Here is a 19,887-nt window from a genome sequence, read left to right as displayed (position 1 = left end):
CCTCTGGAGTGATACTTTGACATTAGGCCGTTCTGACAACCTTTTATGTGGGTAATATACACCGTATACTTGACATTCATTGCTTTTAATAAATAGCAATGTGAGTTACTTAGGACAAGGGTTTAGGGAGGCCAACTAACATATAAGCACCAAATCTGTGTTTTATAGGTAACCGCCCCACTGTAATCAGTGGGTGAGCTGATATGAGCTCAGTTTTAAGTCAATTACATATACAAGATGACAAGATGGAACAATGCTTTAAAAATGTTCAGTGAGTGCCCTCTTGTGGTCAGCAACAGATAAGACATTCCTATAGGAATCCTTCTGACACAAAGGATCTAAAACTTGGTTTAACATGAGGAGTGTCTAACATGTGAGTAGAATTAAAGGCAGAGGGGAGGGTGGGGAGCAACTGACTTCTGACCTAGTTTTGCTTATTTTTTTATTCTTAAAATATTTTCAGTTACTTCCAAAGAACTACGGAGAATTTGTACTCTTCAAATGCTACCCACTGGGAATCACTTATAAATTATGGGAAATATGGAGGCGTAGAGAAACAAAGCAAATGGCATCATGAAAAAGCAAATAGCTAAATCTAGAATGTGGGACTCTACAAGACTTATCAGGCGGGGTGGAGTGGGGATTGCTCTATATCAAGAGAGACTTATGAGATATAGTCATTAAATGCAACGTAGGGACCTTGTAAGTATTGAGATTTGAACAAAGCAAGTCTAAAAAGACATTTCCAAGACAACTGGGGAAACGTAAACGTAGACTTGGTAGGACAGCATATTAAGAACTTACTGTTGATCTTACAAAGTGTGATAATGGCACCGTGATACCGATGTAGGGATAAAATGACAAAAGAGATGTCGGGTTCTGCTTTAACTAAATACATCAGAAAGAAAAACAATAGATGAAAACAAGTGTGGCAGTAACTTGGTAGCTGCTGAGATGGGGAGCTGTTATCCTATTCTATTTTTGTATACTTCTGAAATTTTTCCTAAGTTTTTTCTTTTTTTTTCCCTGTAAGAGTTTTTTCCTAAAGGGACGAGCCCTTTTTTGTTAAAACAGATCTTCATCTTTTTATGGGATTATTTTTCACCCCCACAGGCCCATTATATGTCCTTCACCAATCTAGACACCGAGATCACGGGTGTGAACGAGTCAAACAAGATCTCTACTGTCACAGAATTTATTTTATGGTGGGTGACTGACTTTTTAGAGACATTCATATTTCAAAGTTTAGTAATACAATAAAGACAATAAAACAGGATAAGCAGAATCACTATGTAATCTTCTCTTGCCTTCTTAATGAACACACTTCATTTAATGAATAGATTACTATAATAATCTAATGAGTATATTCAGGATCCAGAGCCAGTGAAGAAGGAAAGCACATACAGGAGAGGGAAACCCCTTCATTCAGAGGTATTCCTCCCATTTTCCATTCTTCTATCCCCAAACTACTTGCATACGGACTCTGATTTGAGCTCAATAGTCTCTATGAGAAAATCTGGAATCCACACTGTATGCAGACTTTAGAAACAAATTGCAATGTGAAAAAAATAGAAAGAGTAATTCAAATCACTGTGGACCCTGGTACAAATACTTTCGTTTAGAGATGGTCACTGGCAACATGGTTCTCTAACAGCTAGAGAGTAAAAACCATCTGAATGTCTAGAAAAGGAAGTGATTATGCAACCATTAAAATGGTGATGTAGAACTGTTTAATGTCACAGAAAAATACCCCAGATATTATAAGAGTATACATAAGAAAATCTTTTTATAAATATGTACATACACGATCACATGTCTAGAAAATATTCCAAAAGATTTCAAATTCTCTCTGCTGGTAAAATTATGGATGAGGTAACAACTGTTCAGCTGCTGAATATGCCCCTCAAAAATCTTTTATGTATACAGGTGTGCATCTGCACACACATGTGCATACGTGTACTTGTTACACGCTAAAGTAGATCATGCAACTTGGGTTTTTCACCTTACTTGATCACAGGTATAATACCTCTCCACGACTCTCCATATGGAGCTACTTCATTCTTTAATTGCTGCAGAGTATTCCACTAAACGCACGTACTAAAACTTAAGTCTTTTGACAGACCTTCTGGTTTTTGGGGGGTTGATTTTTGCTGGAATGGGTGAAAGGCTAAAAATCTTTTCCGATTTATCTTCAGTTAACTCTAGCTATTCCCCTGGCAGCTTCGCAAAACTTGGCATGACGTGCCCGCTTCTGCACTGAGCTGCTACCCCTCGGTGGGTGGACTGTAGCTGGAGCGGGAGAATTATACTCTGAGAAGAAGCTGTATCTCTGTTCCTGTGTGGTGTAACCCGACAATGACCTATGCCTATAGAACTACAGTGGACCAGGTGCTGGCTCCAAATGCGGTACGAGGCTTTTAAGCTCGGGTGGCTCCCCTCCCTGTGGACCTACCCAACATGAATCCAATCTTACTGGACCTGAGCCGCACTGTTACGCTGACTGATGCCATCTGTGGTCATCTCACCAATCCGAAGAACAGGTGAGTAAGATGCCTTAGCGGGTATCGCAGTGAGCACGAACAGTAATGCAACGAAACTTCTCGCATGTACATTTTTGTACTGTTTTCTGCTCACTTCCCTGGCATAAATCTCTACAAAGCAGACTAGTGGCAAAATATACACACCATTTCGTTAAAGGTTTTGGTCTCCAACGCTATATCGTTCTCCCAAATTGTACCAATTTATAGCCTAACTCAGTATCAAACACGAATGCCCAGGTTTCCAGAACCCAGCTGCCATGTGAATCCTACTAATCTTTGCCCATCAGATAGGCAAAAACTGGTAACATCTTGTTTTAATGTATGTTTTTTTCATTACAAATAAGGGAGAATAGCTTTTCACGTGCTTATAATCCACGGCCAGTCCTCTTATAAATTCCCTTTTCATGTCCTTTGCCCATTAAAAAAAAAAAAAACCAAAAAACCAAAAACAAAACCTGGGCTGTTTTTCTTAAGGATTTGAAGTTCTCTTTAGTCTAATTTCAATACAGTCAAAAATTCTGAGTTTCCTATCATGCTTAGAAAGGTCATCTGTACTCGACAGATTCTAGAAAATTTCTCCTACATTTTCTACTCAGTTTTACATACGATTAGGTTTTTAACCCACGAAGGATATATTCTGGGGTGCAGTCTGAGGTAAGGGATCCAACCCGTTTTCTAAATGGAGAGCCAGTTGTATAAGCTGTAGAGATACCAAGTATTGAATAATCCATCCTGTCTCCACAGATCTAGTACTACTGAAATTACCCTAACAGAGACATGGATTTCTTGTGGCCATTGTCACTGTGCCAGTACCAGGTTTAATTACTATGTCACTGGTTTTGAGATCTAATAGGGGATTTTCCCTCTTGATCTCATTTCAATTTCTTCTTGGCTGCTGCGATCAAGACGTGTTGACTACCCCCGTACCTACTTTCTCCCCTTCCCTTCGTAGTACTGAACCGGATTTGGGTAGCAATATGCCCACCAGGGGTATGTTCCCCTGTCTCCCTGGGACATGGTGACTCAATTCTGGCTAATGCGATGCTGAGCAGAAGAGCTTGTGGAACTTCCAGAAAGGCGGACTATAAAGCCACTCGGCTGGAGGAATGGCCACCTCACCCACTTTCCTTTGCTCCCACTCCCTCCTAACTGCCTGTGGAAGGGACGCCCCAAGGAGGAGAGAGCCGGAAGATGGTCATCTGAGTCCCCGAGGACACGCAGAACAGCCTACCACATCTGGACTGCTCTCCTTGGGACATATTTCAAGGGAAAACCAAATTTCTAGCTGGTTTAAGCTTTCAGTTGTTTCCTATTATATAAAGTAACTCAACCATTACCAAAAGTACCCCATTTACTCTTCTAGATAAAAGTCAAAACTCTGTACTTCATTACAATTGTATTTATCGTCTAGATTAATTTGAGGAAGACAGGTATCTTTCAAGGTCGAGTCTTTTCATCAAAAAACAATATATTTTACTTTTCATTTGGGTCCTGTGTAAAAACACTTAAAAAAAAAAAAAGGTTCACCTGTGGTGTGTGTAGGTGTATGGGGAAAGGGGCGGAGGGTGACATTTTTCATTTTTGATTTCTAGCTAGTTATTACTGGGATTGTTTCTAAAAATTCATCTAGTATTCAGCAACCCTGCTGAGCTCTTATTGATTTTAATAAATTGTGTTGATTCCTTGGGATTTTCTCGGTAGACGATGACACTTGTAACAAATATTGACAATTTTATTTTGCTCCTTCACAATATCTATTATACATTTTTCCTCTTTCTCGTGTTGCACTGGCTTAACCCTCCCGAAGAGCGCTGAAAAGTAACACCGGTAGTTGAAAGCGTACTGGTAGAGTGGTTCTCAATTCCAGATGAACATGAGAATAACCTGGGGTGTCATTAAAAAACATGGCTTGGGCTTCTACCTAGTGAATTTTAAATCTCTGATGGTGGAGCCCAGGCATGAACGTTTTTAAAGTGGGCCTTATCCATCCTCGGGGGGTTGTGAGGCTCAGCCCTGGTTACAAACTGCAGTCCCTTTCCTTTAATAAGGCTCTTTGCTGCCGTTTTCTCATAAATGCTCCATTAGGACTCCTCGCTGCCCGAGCGCACTCTTGGTTCCTTACTTTAAAATTCAGAAGTGGATGCTGAATGCCATCTAATGCCTTTTCACCATCCACCAGGAAGGCGATAGGATCTTTCTTTCTTCATTAGTTATAATGGTTCACACTAATATATTTTCTAATTTTGAACAGTCTTTAAATCGTTAGAATACAGATCTGGATTTGATTTTCTAACATTTAGGAATTTGGTGTATTGTTTATAAAAGCCAGATTTGGTCTGCGGTTTTCTTGTTTTTGTTTTACACGCCATCTCTGTCAGGTTTAGTGTCACAGTTAATGTAAGTTTCACAGAATGAATGAAGTTTTCCATCTTTCGCCATGTGCTGGACCTCTTTAAATATTAGAATTCCTGTTTCTTAAAGGCTTGACAGAATTCACTTGAAAAACATCTCCTGCCTTCCTTATTAAACAAAGTTTGGCAAACTTTATAATAGAGCATTAGCACCTCATCCAATCACCCAAATACGTGGTGACGGCTTACAATAAATTGCTTCGTATGCAAAATAGTAGGGTGTTTAGTCACTGGCTTATTGCATCCTGGGAATGGAAGGAAGTGCTTTACAACTTGCGAAGGCAAGTCAAAAATCCATGGACCCCCACCAACGTAGTCTCCATTCAGTTAAACGAATGGAACCATTATACACGTACATGGATATGGAAGACCGATAAAGCAGAGGATAGTAATTCCAAATCTCCAAGCCTTATGCTTTCCTCATTCCCCCAAGAGCGTCTCTTGGCTTCTATCTTCACAACCACATCCTATTCTAAGCTGCCAAGAATTCCCACCTGGACCCTGAGCAGCAGCCTCCTGACTCCCCTTCCCATTTGCACCCTTGCTTCGGTTCCACCTCAGGGTCTTGCACATGCTGTTCCTTCTGCCTAGAACACGGTCCCAACACCCACATCGATCTACGCCCTTCCTATCTCAGCTCAAGCTCTATTTCCTTAAGGAGATTCCTAAATATTCACTCACTACAGATTAAGTCAGCTCCTTCTCGTTACATGTTCTCATGGTGCTTTGTAACATATCCTTTCTAGCACTTAATGTAGTTTGTAATTGTACATTTACGTGGCCATTTAATTAACACGTCTCTCCCACTAGACTATAAGCTTCGCGAGGACTTAGTCCGTATGTGTACTGATCGCTACTGTATGCCCAGCTCCTATCACAACACCTGGCACTTAGTAAGCCTAACACACACTGGCTGAGTGACTGCTAATCCAGGGATGTATTGAAAGAGGAAAATGCCAATCATAGTACTTGTTTCTTTATATGGAGTCCTAAGTCTTCTATACTTGGCTAAATACCATCTAGGGACAGTGACCAAGTAAACTGATGTCATCTACTCACGGGCAGTTACTTAATGAGAAGTTAAGGAAAATGGACAATTGTTGTTCTCTTACTTGTAAATTCCTCGTGACATATTTTCAATGTATTTGGCTTTGTCTTGTACTCCACAGTGGTAATGGTAAGTCTTAACACAGGCTTTTATTTCACATCCAATAGTAGCACCGGGCTGACTGCAAAGTGTACATTTCTGTTTAAGGGAAGAGAAAGAATAATCATAAGCAGTATTTCAAAGTTTTTGCAACCTTATTTATTCTATTTTAGCCATATTTCAGCCAAACATTCCAGTTTACAAAGAAAACAGCCAGCTTTCTATGGAAAAAAAATACACCAAACTTACTGTTGAGCATCTAGATTAAATCACGCTGCAATTTAAACCACACTCTGATAGACTTTCTGATATTAAGTCACTCCCTGATGTTTCCATTATTTACCTATACTAACCTTCCAAGGTCTGACATCTAAACATAAACAAGATATTCCTGAATACTGCCAAACACACCAAAAAATGATACTCTAGATTTTAGTGGTTGGCTTCTCCTCCTCACGGGACTAGGTCCTTGGCTATTATGACTAAAGAATGAGAAGACAGGAAAGCGATTCCCCACGGAGGGACTGCTACCAAGTAGGTAAAAGGGCAGAGGGAGTCTAATGGGGCTGAAATCTTTTCAAGACATCACAAGTTGCCCTAGATCTGCCTTGCCTCAAGAATGTTCTGAGATTAAAAGGGTGATTGTTGACAAAAGAGTTTCATAGTCAAGTAAGTTGGAGGAATGCAACAGATTGCTTGATTGCAGAACTTCTCACAGCCTTTCGGCAAGAAGGAGGGTATAGGAAATAGCTCCCAAAGTATTGAACTCCAGATGCCCTTTTATTTTTGGAGGGGTGGGGGAGCATCTCGATGGACTAATTTCCTTTGGAGCACACTTGGGAAAATGTTAGGTTAGTGAGTACACCAACATTTCACTGTGCAGAGGTAAACAAATAAGTTGACCAGCACGGAACTGTTATCCTGGTCACCTATTTATAGCCGTACAACAACACTGCTCGGTGTGATACGTGGAAGAGATTTTTCCCTTACATATTTTTGTAGTATTATACATTCTGATTCCAAGGAGTTTTGCTTATAAAAGACTAATCAAAGTACCAATAAACTGAACTGGATTTAAACAGAATAGCTCACATCAACAATCTTCACACCTTCAAAGCTGCAGTTGCACAAAGAAAGGGTCGTTTCTAATGGATTCAGATAAAGCTCAGCAAAGCCTGAAACCACTGGATGAAAGGCTGAAGGCGGACTCACGACGGAGGGGCACGGATTACACTCGCCACCCGAATCCAAGGACCAGACATTAGGACTAGACTGATATTATAAAATGTGGATGACACAGTCCCACCTGTGAAGAATTCTTACCCCAAAAATCTTGATACCGAACCTAATCAAGCCTTTACATCTAACTTCCACTTTAAAGACAATCTGGCGAGTAGAGGGACAAGTTAAATGGCATCACAAATAAGCAAACCAACAAATAAAACATATGGGGTATTCTACAGGACAGTTAATTCATTTTCTTCAACAGGCCAATGGCACACGACAAAACAGAAAAAGAAACAACAAAGACAAGGGGTGGGGAAGTGCCCTAGGTTACGTAAAGGATAGAGAACAACCAAATGCAATGTGTGATCCTCCTTTGGATTCTGATTCACACAACTCAACGTTAAAAAGATAGTTTTGAGACAACTGGGGAAATACAAATACGAACTGGGTATTAAATGACACTGAGAACTCATTGTTAATCTATAAGGGGTAATGACACTGTGGTTAGCTAAGAGAATGTCCGACTTTTAAGAGATACATACTGAAATATGTAGAGGTGAAATGATATGAAGTCTCATCTCTGCTTTAAAACACTTCAAGCAACAAGAATAAAAGGCATAGATGAAACGAGTGCCGCAAATTCTTGATAACTGATGAGTCAAGGTGATGGACAGATGTGTGTTACTAGTCTTTCTAATTTTGATAGGTTCGAAAATTTTCACAATTAAAAAATGTTTAAAGTCATCTCTAGAGACAGTTGCTGTCTTAAAGAAAAGATTTTGCATTCCATTTACATTTTATGATATTCACCAACTGTAAAGGAGTAAGTGATCAATAAAGATGCCAATATTTCTTAAAGCTATTTATTAGTAATTCAGTGTGTTTAAGAACAGGAGACTTAGGCACATTTTATAAAGAAAACTTTAAAGCTATGATAAACATTTTAAGAGACATAACTGTTTATGTGAACTTTAACTAAACAGAAGGCTCTGAAAAAAATCTTTTCCTTTCATTAAAAAAAAAAAAGAAAAAAAAAAAAAAGAATGAGTAACAACACAGGGAAGTTCCCAATGCTCTATTAGGGTTATGGAGTTCTGTAAGCAAGCTTAAATAATATAACATTTTAAACTTAATTAGGTGTGTCACATTCACATCTTCATTTATTTTATTAAAAGACCCTCAGATACCCTGAAATGTAAATCTCAGTGTAATTCTCTGAAGTAATGAAGTTACATAGAAAGAGGAATAAGTTTCAGTAACATCAGCGTCCTTTATTATATTACAAATAAGTCCAATAGATACTTGCTTTAACATATGCACTACTTTGTATTAAATTTTTTGATGACTGGATAAATTTGAGATGTGTTCTAAGTTTAAAGGAGAGAGTCAGAAGAGTAACGTTGCATAGCATAAATATAAAACCACAGACCATTCTTTTTCCTCGCTTAATCTCCTGAAGTACAGTTTTAATATCAAAATCTCCAAATTCTGCCCTTGATGTCGTTGTGAGCTGGACTGTGCCAGAAGAAAACAGCTAGAAAAGAAAAATGCAGGAACATTTAACGTTCAGAATTCTTGTGAGAAAAAGATTAAACAACGTAATAACCAATGTGTTATGTTACTTCAATATCCTGAGAAAGAGGACTTTTCCATAATAATCAAGTACTGACTCAAATACTTTTAATACATTCATCTGTCGGACTAAACTATAACCCAAAATAAGGACAATGAAATGAAACTAATGCTGTCAGTGTGAAGTCAAGATTAGATATTTGATTCCACAATGCAGATTTCAACAACGTTACCCTGTCATCTCAATTGTTTTATTACGTTTCCACAAAGTTTTTTGGCTTTGTTTTCTTCAGTAGGCTTCAGGCACAGCACGAAGCCCAACCGAGGGCTTGAGGTCACAACCCTGAGATCAAGAGTTGGATGCTTAGCCAACTGAGCCACCCAGTACCCTGTTTCCACAAAGTTTTAAACAATAGTTTAAACTGGCAAATGTCAACCATAGATGTAGATCAAAATTACCTGGGGAATTTTTTTTTAAACTAGACATGTTTGGGATATACTGTAGGGTTGAGTATTTTGGAAAAAGCTCCCAAGGTAAATCTGATACACCTCTCTGGTCAAGAACCTCTGATATAAATAATCTAATTTTTTAAATGTTTATTTTAATTCTTTATTTTGACAGAGAGAGAGAACAAGCAAGCAGGGGAAGGGCAGAGAGAGGGAGAGAGAGAATCCCAAGCAGGCTCTGCACTGTCAGCACAGAGCCTAAAATGGGGCTTGGACTCACAAACCTCGAGATCACGACCTGAGCCGAAATCAAGAGTCAGACGCTTAACCGACTGAGCCACCCAGGCATCCCAATAATTTTTAAAACCTAATCACAAATGGGATGAATAATTCAATACAATCAAACTCAAAAATGTTTATGTACACTGTATGTGCAACCTGGATCCAAGGATGCAAAGATATAGTTCTTCTCTTCAAAGAGTTAAGAGTCTATTATTGAGGGAGAGAGGCTCACAAATGAGTAAGTGCAATACAGTGTGTGAAGCACAACAACACAGATATTTCCAAGGTTGTACTGGACACCGGACACCCCCCTCACGACAGGTTTATAAGCCGAAATTTGGACAGTTACGAAATAGTTAACTACCAATTATCCAGGATATGGTAACTATAATTAGGACCACTAAATCCTACTAAGTCATAAAGGCTGTATTTTTAAAACCCTAAAGTTAATGAAGATTTGGGGCTACAGGATATACTATTCATAATTCAAAACCACTAACGCTGGAGAGAAAAGTGCCATATTTGGTTACTAGCTAAATGCCTTTCAAAAAAAAAGCCTTGGGTTTAAAAGCACATAAAAAGAGCCACGCTTACCATGCACTTATAATGTGCAGCTGCCTTCTTGGCGTTAAATATATGCAGTTTTCCTCTGGCTTCGTTTTCTTCCTCCCCTACGTGACAAAATCCACATTTAGGCCTGGTGTCACTAGGGCTGCTTCTATGTGGAGACCTATCTCTCTGCAAATGTAAAAGGAAAAAAAAAAACCACTTAAAAAAAAAAGATCCATCAAAATATGCTATCAGTACCCTCAAGCTTAGTTAACATTTCCAATGATGAGCTTTACCTATAAACACAGTTTAAATGAAATATTCATGGTGCAACAAAAAGTAAAAATCTCACATTTTCCTACTTACATAGGAACTACTTTCCATTTCATCTGTTCCATGGGAGGATGTAGACCTGGTATCTTCCGACAGCCCTTTAAAATTGGTTTTTCGTGGCCTTCCTTTGCGACTTTTCTTTTTACTTTTAGGTGATGAGGGCTCCAGTTCATGTTCATTAAAACTTTCTTCTAAATCAGCTGCTTAGAAATGAACAAAAAGCTTTACATGGACCGATCTTAAAATGGGCATTAGTTCATGGGTCCTTAGAATACACATTTCTCCTTAGAATGAAATCCCCTCCAGAAATGAGGAGAAACAGTGTGTGGAATGCTCAATATAGGAACCTTAATGTTTCATATAAATGCAACCAAAATCAAATACCAAAAAAAAACAGTTTTAGGGGCACCTGGGTGGCTCAGTCGATTAAGCGTCCGACTCTTGGTCTCAGCTCACATCATGATCTCATGGTTCATGAGTTCAACCCCACATCAGGCTCCACACTGACAGTGCAAAGCCTGCATGGGATTCTCGTCTCCTTCTCTCTCTGCCCCTCCCCTGTTTGCGCTCTCTTTCTCTCTCTCAAAAAATTAAATAAACTTAAAAAAAAAAACAGAAGACTTCAAAAGTTTTATTATAATCCTTGTAATAATGATTTCTTTTGGATTTATAATTCTATAAAAATGAGTTTTGTGATCTTGACTGTGCACACAAGCCAGTAAACATTTTCAAACTCTAATTAAAGTCCATTTTTAGAATTAGCTCTTGTATTACTGTTTTTACCATAGGTTTCAAAGAGTTTTACCAAACACTGTTAGTGAAATCAGAACACTTACCTAAGAAAATAATCTTACTATAACTTGGAAAACTAAATGAAAATAAAGTAGGTGTATCTGTGCTGTCCAATATAGCAGCCACGAGCAACAAACAGGTGGTTTTTCACAATTTTAGTCGCTTGTAATTAAACACAATTAAAACTTCAGTTTCTCATTCACACTGACCACATTTCAAGGGCTTATAAGTCGCAGATGGTGAGCTGCATCTATACTGGCCATCGCAGATACAGAACGTTTCCACCATCACAAAAAAGTTCTATCAGGCAGCACTCTTCTAGGATAGCTCCTTAAACTATCATGAAAATCAAATGGGTCCTATTCCACAAGGAAGTCATCTATAAATGAACAACAGATCGAGTACTTAAACAAATATTAAGTATGCAAGGAATTTCTAACACAAATGGTAAGAAAGCTATGTTGCAAGTGAGGTATATACTTTAATGGATTAAATAACATTTATGTAGAAGTTTTAGAACTGCATTTCCCAGCAATTTGAAAAGCATTTCTATGATTAATGGAACGGTGTTTCATCCAGTTACTCACTACAAACACTTCCTTTATTGAGGGCCTACTGTACATGAGACAAAGTATTTAGTGTTAAAAAGGTATAAAAACCGAATGTTCACTTCTCTTAGGGTCAAACTAAAGACAGTTTTAGGCACAGTTCTAATGCCTTTGTTTTTTCTTTTAAGTTTTCAATTCCAGGGATTAATTTCTCAATGAGAAAGCATATCAACTTCTATTCATAGATATCAATGTTTCCCAATAAATACTTAAAATTTTTTTATTGTTTTAGAAATAAAAGCATAATCATTATGACAAGAAAAGGGTAATTCAATTAGTATACTTGAATATACAAATTCAAGGAACTGAAGGCATTAGATTGTTTGCAAAACAGTTCATAAAAATTTGTATCAATGCAACTTCACATAACTACAATAGGATATGAGGGAGGAAAAAGGGGGGAAAGGTAAAAGTTTTACCAGCAATAAGGTAAATTCATGTGAATAACTTCCTGTGAAGACCGAGAAGTCAAAGATATCTTCTGATCTTAACATTATAGCAAATTTCATATCAAAACACATCACCTACTTTAAACATTGAAACTGACAATTTTTAAGACACAGAATTTCATTAAAGCTGTTAGAATTACTTGCACTTGCCCCAAATTAAAAATTCTTTAAAAAATGAAAAATCATAAGCAAATCTGTCCATCATTCTGGTACATGTTATACAATACATATGATATACAGAATATTCTGTTACTTACAATGAAAACAAATAATCATTAACACTATAAGATTACATTATTAAACACCTTTAAAGAAATTACTTAACTAATTCCATTATCAGGCCAACATGAGTAGTTTTCTACATGGCTTTTTTTTTTTTTTTTTTTTGCACTAAATATGGAACCACTTGGTGTAAAATTTTAGGGGACTTTAACAGCAATAGTAAAAATCATAAAAGACTGACCGTTTTAACTATACTAAATTTTCAGATTTACACAGCAAAAAAAAGTGATAAAATAAAAAAGTAAACAAATTAGAAGAAACTCTGTTGTAATTGTGAAAAAGGATTAGTATCCTTATGATATAAGCTCATAAGAGATTAAGGCCCCAATTGAAAAATGGACCAAGCAAATGACCAAATAATTCACAGAGTATAAGTAGTTAAACACACTTATAGAAAATATGACTTTTCTACAATCCAAGTGTAAATTAAGTGATCTATCATTTTCATGAATCATAATAGCAGAGTTTAGTTATAAAAAGCTAGAATAACTGAACACAAGATGTGTTAGAAATAAACATCAAAAAGAAGCCTCACAAAAATATTGAGCTTCTGGAGGAAGAGGGTCAACTTTGGAATGTCAGCTCTCACTAACTTAATTTAATGCAACTCTGATAAAATGGTTGATTCCACGGTTTTCTGGAAGAGTAAGTTTATGATATACAACAAGATTTTTTTAAAAAAGACATCAAAATATACAGTAAAGAGACAGCAGTTAAAATACTGGCACAGGAAGAGACTTTTATCAGCAGAAGAGAAAGCAAGGTTGAAAATAGACCCATAAGCATATGGGAATTCTGAGTATAATGGTAGCATTTCAAATTGAGTGGGGAAAAGACATGATGGCATAATTGCTTATCCATTTTTTTAAAACTGAGATTCCTTTCCTCATACCATATAAAAAAATCTAATCATAAAGTAACAAACAATAAATGTAATAGAAGGAAATGGAGGAGAGTAGCTTTTATAATGTTGGGTCAAACACCTAAGAAGTCATAAAGGGAAAGACTGAGATGTGACTAAAAATTAGAAACCTTTGCATGGCACATGCACCATAATCCAAGTTAGAAGACAAATGATAAACTGGGAAATCATTTGCATTTAGTGACGGAGAATTAATACTTCCATTACAGAAATCACTCGCTACAAATCAATTTCAAAAGGACAAACCTCAAGAGAAAAATGCACAAAGGATAGCTGGCAATTCACAGAAAAAAGAAACATGACTAAAAGAAAAAAAAATGAACAGAAGCCCAATCTTACTAGAGATGAGAGAAATGGAAATTTAATGTGATAATCAGATTTGCAAAAATTAAAAACTGGTAATGTCCCAGCACAGAGGCAGAAAACTGGACACCCTCATACACTGTTGGTGGGACCATAAACTGGGTACATGAGACAGTACTTTCCCCAATGTTAAAAGCAAACCAAATTTTAAAACTTTACCCTACGGAATCACTTGCATAAGTATACAAGCATATATGTACAAGGAAGATAAATACAGTTTTATCCATGAAACAAATAGACGTAAATGATTTTTGATAGAGAAATCCTTAAGTAAACTATGGTTCTATTTATTCTATGGGATATAACGTAACAGTTAAAAAGAAAGAGGTCAAATGGGGCACTTGGGTGGCTCAGTCGGTTAAGTGTCCGACTCTTGATTTCGGCTCAGGTCATGGTCTCACGGCTCATGAGTTCAAGCCCCGCGTCAGGCTCTGCACTGACAGTATAGAGCCTGCTTGGGATATTCTCTCTCATTCTCTCTCTCTCTCTCTCTCTCTCTCTCTCTCTCTCTCTCTCTCCCCCCTCCCTCCCTCCTTCCTTCCTTCCTTCCCTCCTCACTTGTGCTCTCTCAAAATAAATAAATAAACATGAAAAAAATCAATGGGAAAAAAGACAAACAAAATGCTTCAGTGGACGAAAATAAAAAGAATGATGTCAATCTGTAAACAACAGTGAAGGAGGTCTGTGATAAATCAGAGAATAAAAAAAGCAAGTAGCATAATAGTATCTATATATACTATGATGCCACTGTATTTAATAAGTGTGCATATACACTAAATATTTGTATGTAGGTAAACAAGGTTCTGGGAAGATATACATCAAACTGTTATTACTAGGTACTCCTAGAGAATGTAACCTTTTTGAGGCCTTTTTGAACTGTTTTAATGTAACAGTATTATTGTACTATTTTATTTCATTTTATTTTTTTATATAATTTATTGTCAAATTGGTCTCCATACAACACCCATTGCTCATCCCAGCAGGTGCCCTCCTCAATGCCCATCACCCATTATTGTACAATTTTAATTTTTAAGCAATGGATAATATACTACTTTTGTAATTAAAAGAACGTCTCACATCCAATGTGGTGAAAAGAGGGGTAAACTCATCCACCCCTGATGGGAATACAATCTAGCAAAATCTTTCCAGAAAGTAACACGGCAACATGTGTCAGGAACCTCAAAAAGACTGAACCCTTTGACCCGGTGATCATACTTTGTGGAATTTACCCAAAAAGATAACTGAAAATGCACATGAAAAAAATGAGTATGAGGCTAGTCATGGCACCTTCATTTAAATTTTTCATGGCTACATGGTTACAGTAGGGTTTTCTTCCCCAATTCAAAACTGTGAAGATGTTTTAACATTTTAACATAAAAAGTGTTTTTTTCTCCTTCAGTGATAATTATAAAAGAACTCTGCATCAAAGAAGTAAAAATCTTCCTTCCCACCTTTTAATTCTGCCTGCGCGGCGCTCCCAGCTGGCGCCTGCCCTAGCTTTCCTGCTTCCCTTCCTTCTGCCTCCCTCCTTCCCTCTCTCTCCTTCTGCCTCCCTCCTTCCCTCTCTCAAGTAACCACCATTAAGGGCTTTTCTTCTCAACCTCAAGGGTTGAGAGCCTGGTTTTGAACCCTGGAACTGCCATAGACTGTGTGTCCCTGTGTGTCTTCTTACCCGAGACCTACCCCCCAGGGTCCATGAATGAACTAAATGAATTAGTGTAAAGTTACTTAATTTAGAACAGCGCCTGGCACCTAAGACCCTCTCAATAAATGTCAGCTGTTACTTCCTCTGCGCATGCAAACGTGGTTTTTAAAAGGATACACACACAAATGGCATTCTGAGCACACTATTCTGCATCTTGCCCTTTTCTACTTAATTTATAAATTGGAAACACGCCAAATCTCAGAGCTAACATCTGACTTTTGGAGTTCTGACTATGCCAGATGGGCCATGCGGTTTATACGCGCGATCTCACTTGAGCCTCACGACCACCACACGAGCTTGTATCTGTCAGCATCCCCATCCCTCATTTTACAGATAAGGAAAAGTTCAGAAAGGTTAAATAAGTTTAGCCAAGGTCACCAAGCTAAGAAGTGGCAGAACTGGGACCAACCTATGCTAGTGAGAAACCATATGCTTTTAAAGTGGCAACACCCACTGTCGTGGAAATACACAATGTCAAGTGCTCCTGAAGTCAGAAAAAGGACAGTTTCACGTTTGCTCATGTCTGCAGAGAAATGCTCTGAAAGGAAACTTAAGAAACTGACAGCAGTGGCTGCTTTCAGAGAAGGAATCTGGAAACAGACATAAGGGTGGGAGGAAAGCTCACGAACAACGTACACTCATCGGTACTGCTGATTTCTGTACAATGTTCACACACCTAATCAAACAAATGAATGCGATAAGAAAACAAAACCTTACCTTCGTACTCACAGCTCTTATTTCTACAAATCCAGGCTGATAAGGTGACAAAGTGCCACCAAGCATTCCCAACCCTTATGAGCACCGCCCCCTGGATGTCTATGTCACCTCAGAAAGGCCAGGTCCTTCTGTCACCCTTCTGATTGCCACTATGAGGCACAGGAGTGACCACCTTACCAGCACACCAACTCTCCTCCTCCTAGTACTGGAAAGCCCTATCTGTTCCGTTACCAATTCTCTTCTAATCACTATTTTTCTCATCTTCCACCTTCCTGGGTTAAGCTCCATTTCCTTTCCTCCCCAAAGTCTCACATCAGTTAACAGTGTGAAGTAGAAAGGACCCCTGGACAGAAAGTTTCAAAACTGCCACCTACTAGGTCTTAAAACTTGGTGAAGCTAGTTAACACTCACAAGGCAAAGTCTCCTGGCGTATCAAATGGAACTGAGGAGAACACCTTCCTGAAAAGGAAGCCTTAAGAAAATGTGAAAAATGCTTTGTAAACTAGAAAATTCTATTCACTTGTTAGTTATTTCTCTTGTCATACCTTGTGTAGATGGTAAGCTCTCTGTCAAGGGGCTTTTTTTATTGGGGAATTGACAATTCTTCCACGTGCCCACACCGAGGAGGCACTCAATAAATGTGTGTTAGGATTATTTTTAAAACAGAAGCAAAATGACAAGCATTAAGGTTGCAGTAAGCGTCACTGCCTCTGCTGGGCGCCTGGAGTGCTGCAACGAAAGGAAGATTGGACGCCCTTCGCCCCGCCTCCTCCAAGGGAAGCGCGATGTGCGTTTGCCCTGCACGCTCCAGGTCACACACAAACCTGCTTTCTTTTTCGGTAAAGGTATCAGATAAATGATTTATTTTATGCATATTTATATGTGTATGCACATATAAACAACACAACATGCCTCAAAAATAGTCTTTTTTTTTCCAAAATATGTATTTATTTTTGAGAGAGCACAAGTGGGAGAGGGGCACAGAGACGGGGACAGAGGATCCAAAGCAGGCTCTGCACTGACAGGCCGATGGCAGCGAGCCTGATGTGGGGCTCGAACCCACAAACCGCGAGACCACGACCTGAGCTGAAGTCTGACACTCAACTGAATAAACCACCTAGGCGCCCCCAAAATATTAATTCTTAATTAAGTGTGCTAAAATGAAATATGGCTGCGATTTAGTTCAAAATAATCCAGGTAGAGGAAGCAGGTGAGGGGTGCAGATGAAACAAGACTGGCCAGGAGCTGATGATTGTTAACCCAGGTAATGGGGCTTTTTTTCAAACATGTTTTCATGTATGTTTGATACTTCCTGTAGTCAGTTTGAAAAGTGTGCTAAATGAAAGATGAACGCAAACAGTGCCTAGCGCAGTACTTTTTGCACATGGGTAGTCAACAAATCTGCTGAATCAAAGAAAAAATAAGGAGTCAGTTCTAGCAAAGGGCACAACGTGAACACGTTACTCAAATTTCCCAAGTTAAATCACAAATACAATTTAAGTTCTATTATCTTCCAAGGAAGACCACATGAATGTAGTATTTAGTGAGCACTGAACTATGTGCCCGGAATGTTGCTGAGACCCTTACAGACATTATTCCATCTAATCCTTACAATAATTCCATGAGGTAGAGTTTTTTTTTTTAATTTTTTTTAATGTTTATTTATTTTTAAGAGAAAGAGACAGCACACAAGCAGGGAGGGGCAGAGAGAGAGGGAGACCCAGAATCCGAAGCAGGCTCCAGGCTCTGAGCCGGCAGCACAGAGGCCGACGTGGGGCTCGCACTCACAAGCCACGAGATCATGACCTGAGCCGAAATCGGACAGTCAACCGACTGAGCCACCCTCGCCCCTAGGTAGGGTTTTATTTTAATTCCCATTTTACAAATGCAGCATCCAAGGCTCCAGAGATACTAAATGGCTTGCCCAAGACCATGTACGAGTAAGTAGCAGAGCTAAGATTCAAATACGGATCTGATTTCAGAGCCCATGTTCAACCAGTGCACAAAACCGCCTTTCCAGTACTTCATAAATCTATTCAATGCCACAAAACTTAAAAGGGTTTCAAGGACACTGATGTCACATAAAAATCTCCCCATCTTCCACTTAACAAAAGTAATGAAGACTGAAGGTGTAACACATTGTAGAGAAACAAAGGGAATGAGCATACTAAGGTAATATTAAAGCAGAATGCACACAGAGGACAGCACACTTTCAACACACCTCTAACAGAACTACAGTGACTCTAGTTCTTGAAACACAAATGGAGTTGTATGATTTGATAAGCAATCTCTAATACAAAGTTTCCAGAAAGTCTGTTAGGGGATCCACCAGGTCCCTGAATAAAATCAAGAGTAGGTCTTCCAAGGTTAGGCACAAAAGATTCCTTTATATACTGTCTTTTACAGTCACCGTAATCGTGGCACTTCTCACTAAGCTATTTTTAAGAAATTTCAGACTTATAAAAAATCCCGTTCTATTAATTCATCATGCTCTACTAACACCCGGTACAAGACAAGCCACAGGACACAGAAAGGTCACACCCAAATAAGGGATACATTCAAAACCATGCTCTGTTTCAAGCCAAAGAAAAGACATTACAAACATTTCTTGAGCACCCATACCATGCAAAACATTCTATACTGGGTAGCTTAACAAAAATAATAAGCCACAAGTTTGGCTACTTACAATTTCAAGAACCTAAACTGAGCTGAGGTTATGTTTGTAATCACGACTTACAATCTACACATTCTTGCCGCAAATAGCTAACACTCAGCATCTACTCTAAATACTGTTCTCTATCTCATCACAGATTACTTTGCTCCATATACATTATTAAACAGAAAAGCCTTAAGCTCTTAATGAAAATGATTTTAAAAGAACCACAAGACATAATCACAGTTCCTTGTAGGTACTCAACTGTTTATCAATGACAACCTATCATGTTAAGGTACGTCTACAATACAGAAGCTAGCATCAGCTACAAACTAGACCTATCTGTTATTGCCAATGTTGGGTATTTTAAAAATACTGCTTTAAAAAAAAAGGTGAAGAATATATCTATTATCTAAACACATGGGCCAAAGGATAGGGCACGTAAGTTGCGGGATTTAATTCTAGGCTTTTCCTGCCCATTTTTAATGTATAAATTCCTATTAAGAGTAAGGGCAGGGGTGCCTGGGTGGCTCAGTTGGTTAAACGTCTGACTTTGGCTCATGATCTCGCGGTTCATGGGTTTGAGCCCTGAGTCAGGCTCTGTGCTGACAGCTCTGAGTCTGGAGCCTGCTTCGGATTCTGTGTCTCCCTCTCCCTCTCTCTCCCTCCCTCCCTCTCTCTCTCTCTCCCTCCCTCTCTCTCTCTCTCTCTCTCTCTCTCTCTCTCCCTGCTCTTCCCCAACTCATGCTCTGTCTCTCTCAAAAATAAACATTAAAAAAAAAAAGAGTAGAAGGGCACTATACCATTTTAAGTGCTCAACGACCACATGTGGCTGGAGGCTATCATAATAGACGGTGCAAATATAGAACACTTCGTTGTCACAATAAG

At 38.5% G+C, this 19,887-nt stretch overlaps 1 protein-coding gene across 4 annotated transcripts in view; it reads right to left on the bottom strand.

Annotated features, from left to right (window-relative positions):
• The window catches only part of PHF6 (PHD finger protein 6), a 49,465-nt gene that overhangs the window by 4,568 nt on the left and 25,010 nt on the right, over positions 1-19,887 (bottom strand). For 3 of the 4 annotated variants that reach the window (XM_053201705.1, XM_027054398.2, XM_027054397.2), the window contains 4 exons: positions 10,542-10,711; positions 10,221-10,364; positions 8,755-8,859; positions 6,064-6,197 (listed from right to left, as the gene is read on the bottom strand). In XM_053201705.1, coding sequence (XP_053057680.1) covers positions 6,064-6,197; positions 8,755-8,859; positions 10,221-10,364; positions 10,542-10,711 — 553 coding nt within the window. The remainder of the gene's footprint in view (positions 1-6,063; positions 6,198-8,754; positions 8,860-10,220; positions 10,365-10,541; positions 10,712-19,887) is intronic. The other variant, XM_053201706.1, reaches the window with a different exon arrangement.

Source organism: Acinonyx jubatus, chromosome X (assembly GCF_027475565.1).
Source record: "Acinonyx jubatus isolate Ajub_Pintada_27869175 chromosome X, VMU_Ajub_asm_v1.0, whole genome shotgun sequence".
In the NCBI taxonomy this organism is placed as follows: Eukaryota; Metazoa; Chordata; class Mammalia; order Carnivora; family Felidae; genus Acinonyx; species Acinonyx jubatus.
Note: the sequence above shows the minus strand (reverse complement) of the source record. Positions and strands in the feature narration are given on the sequence as shown.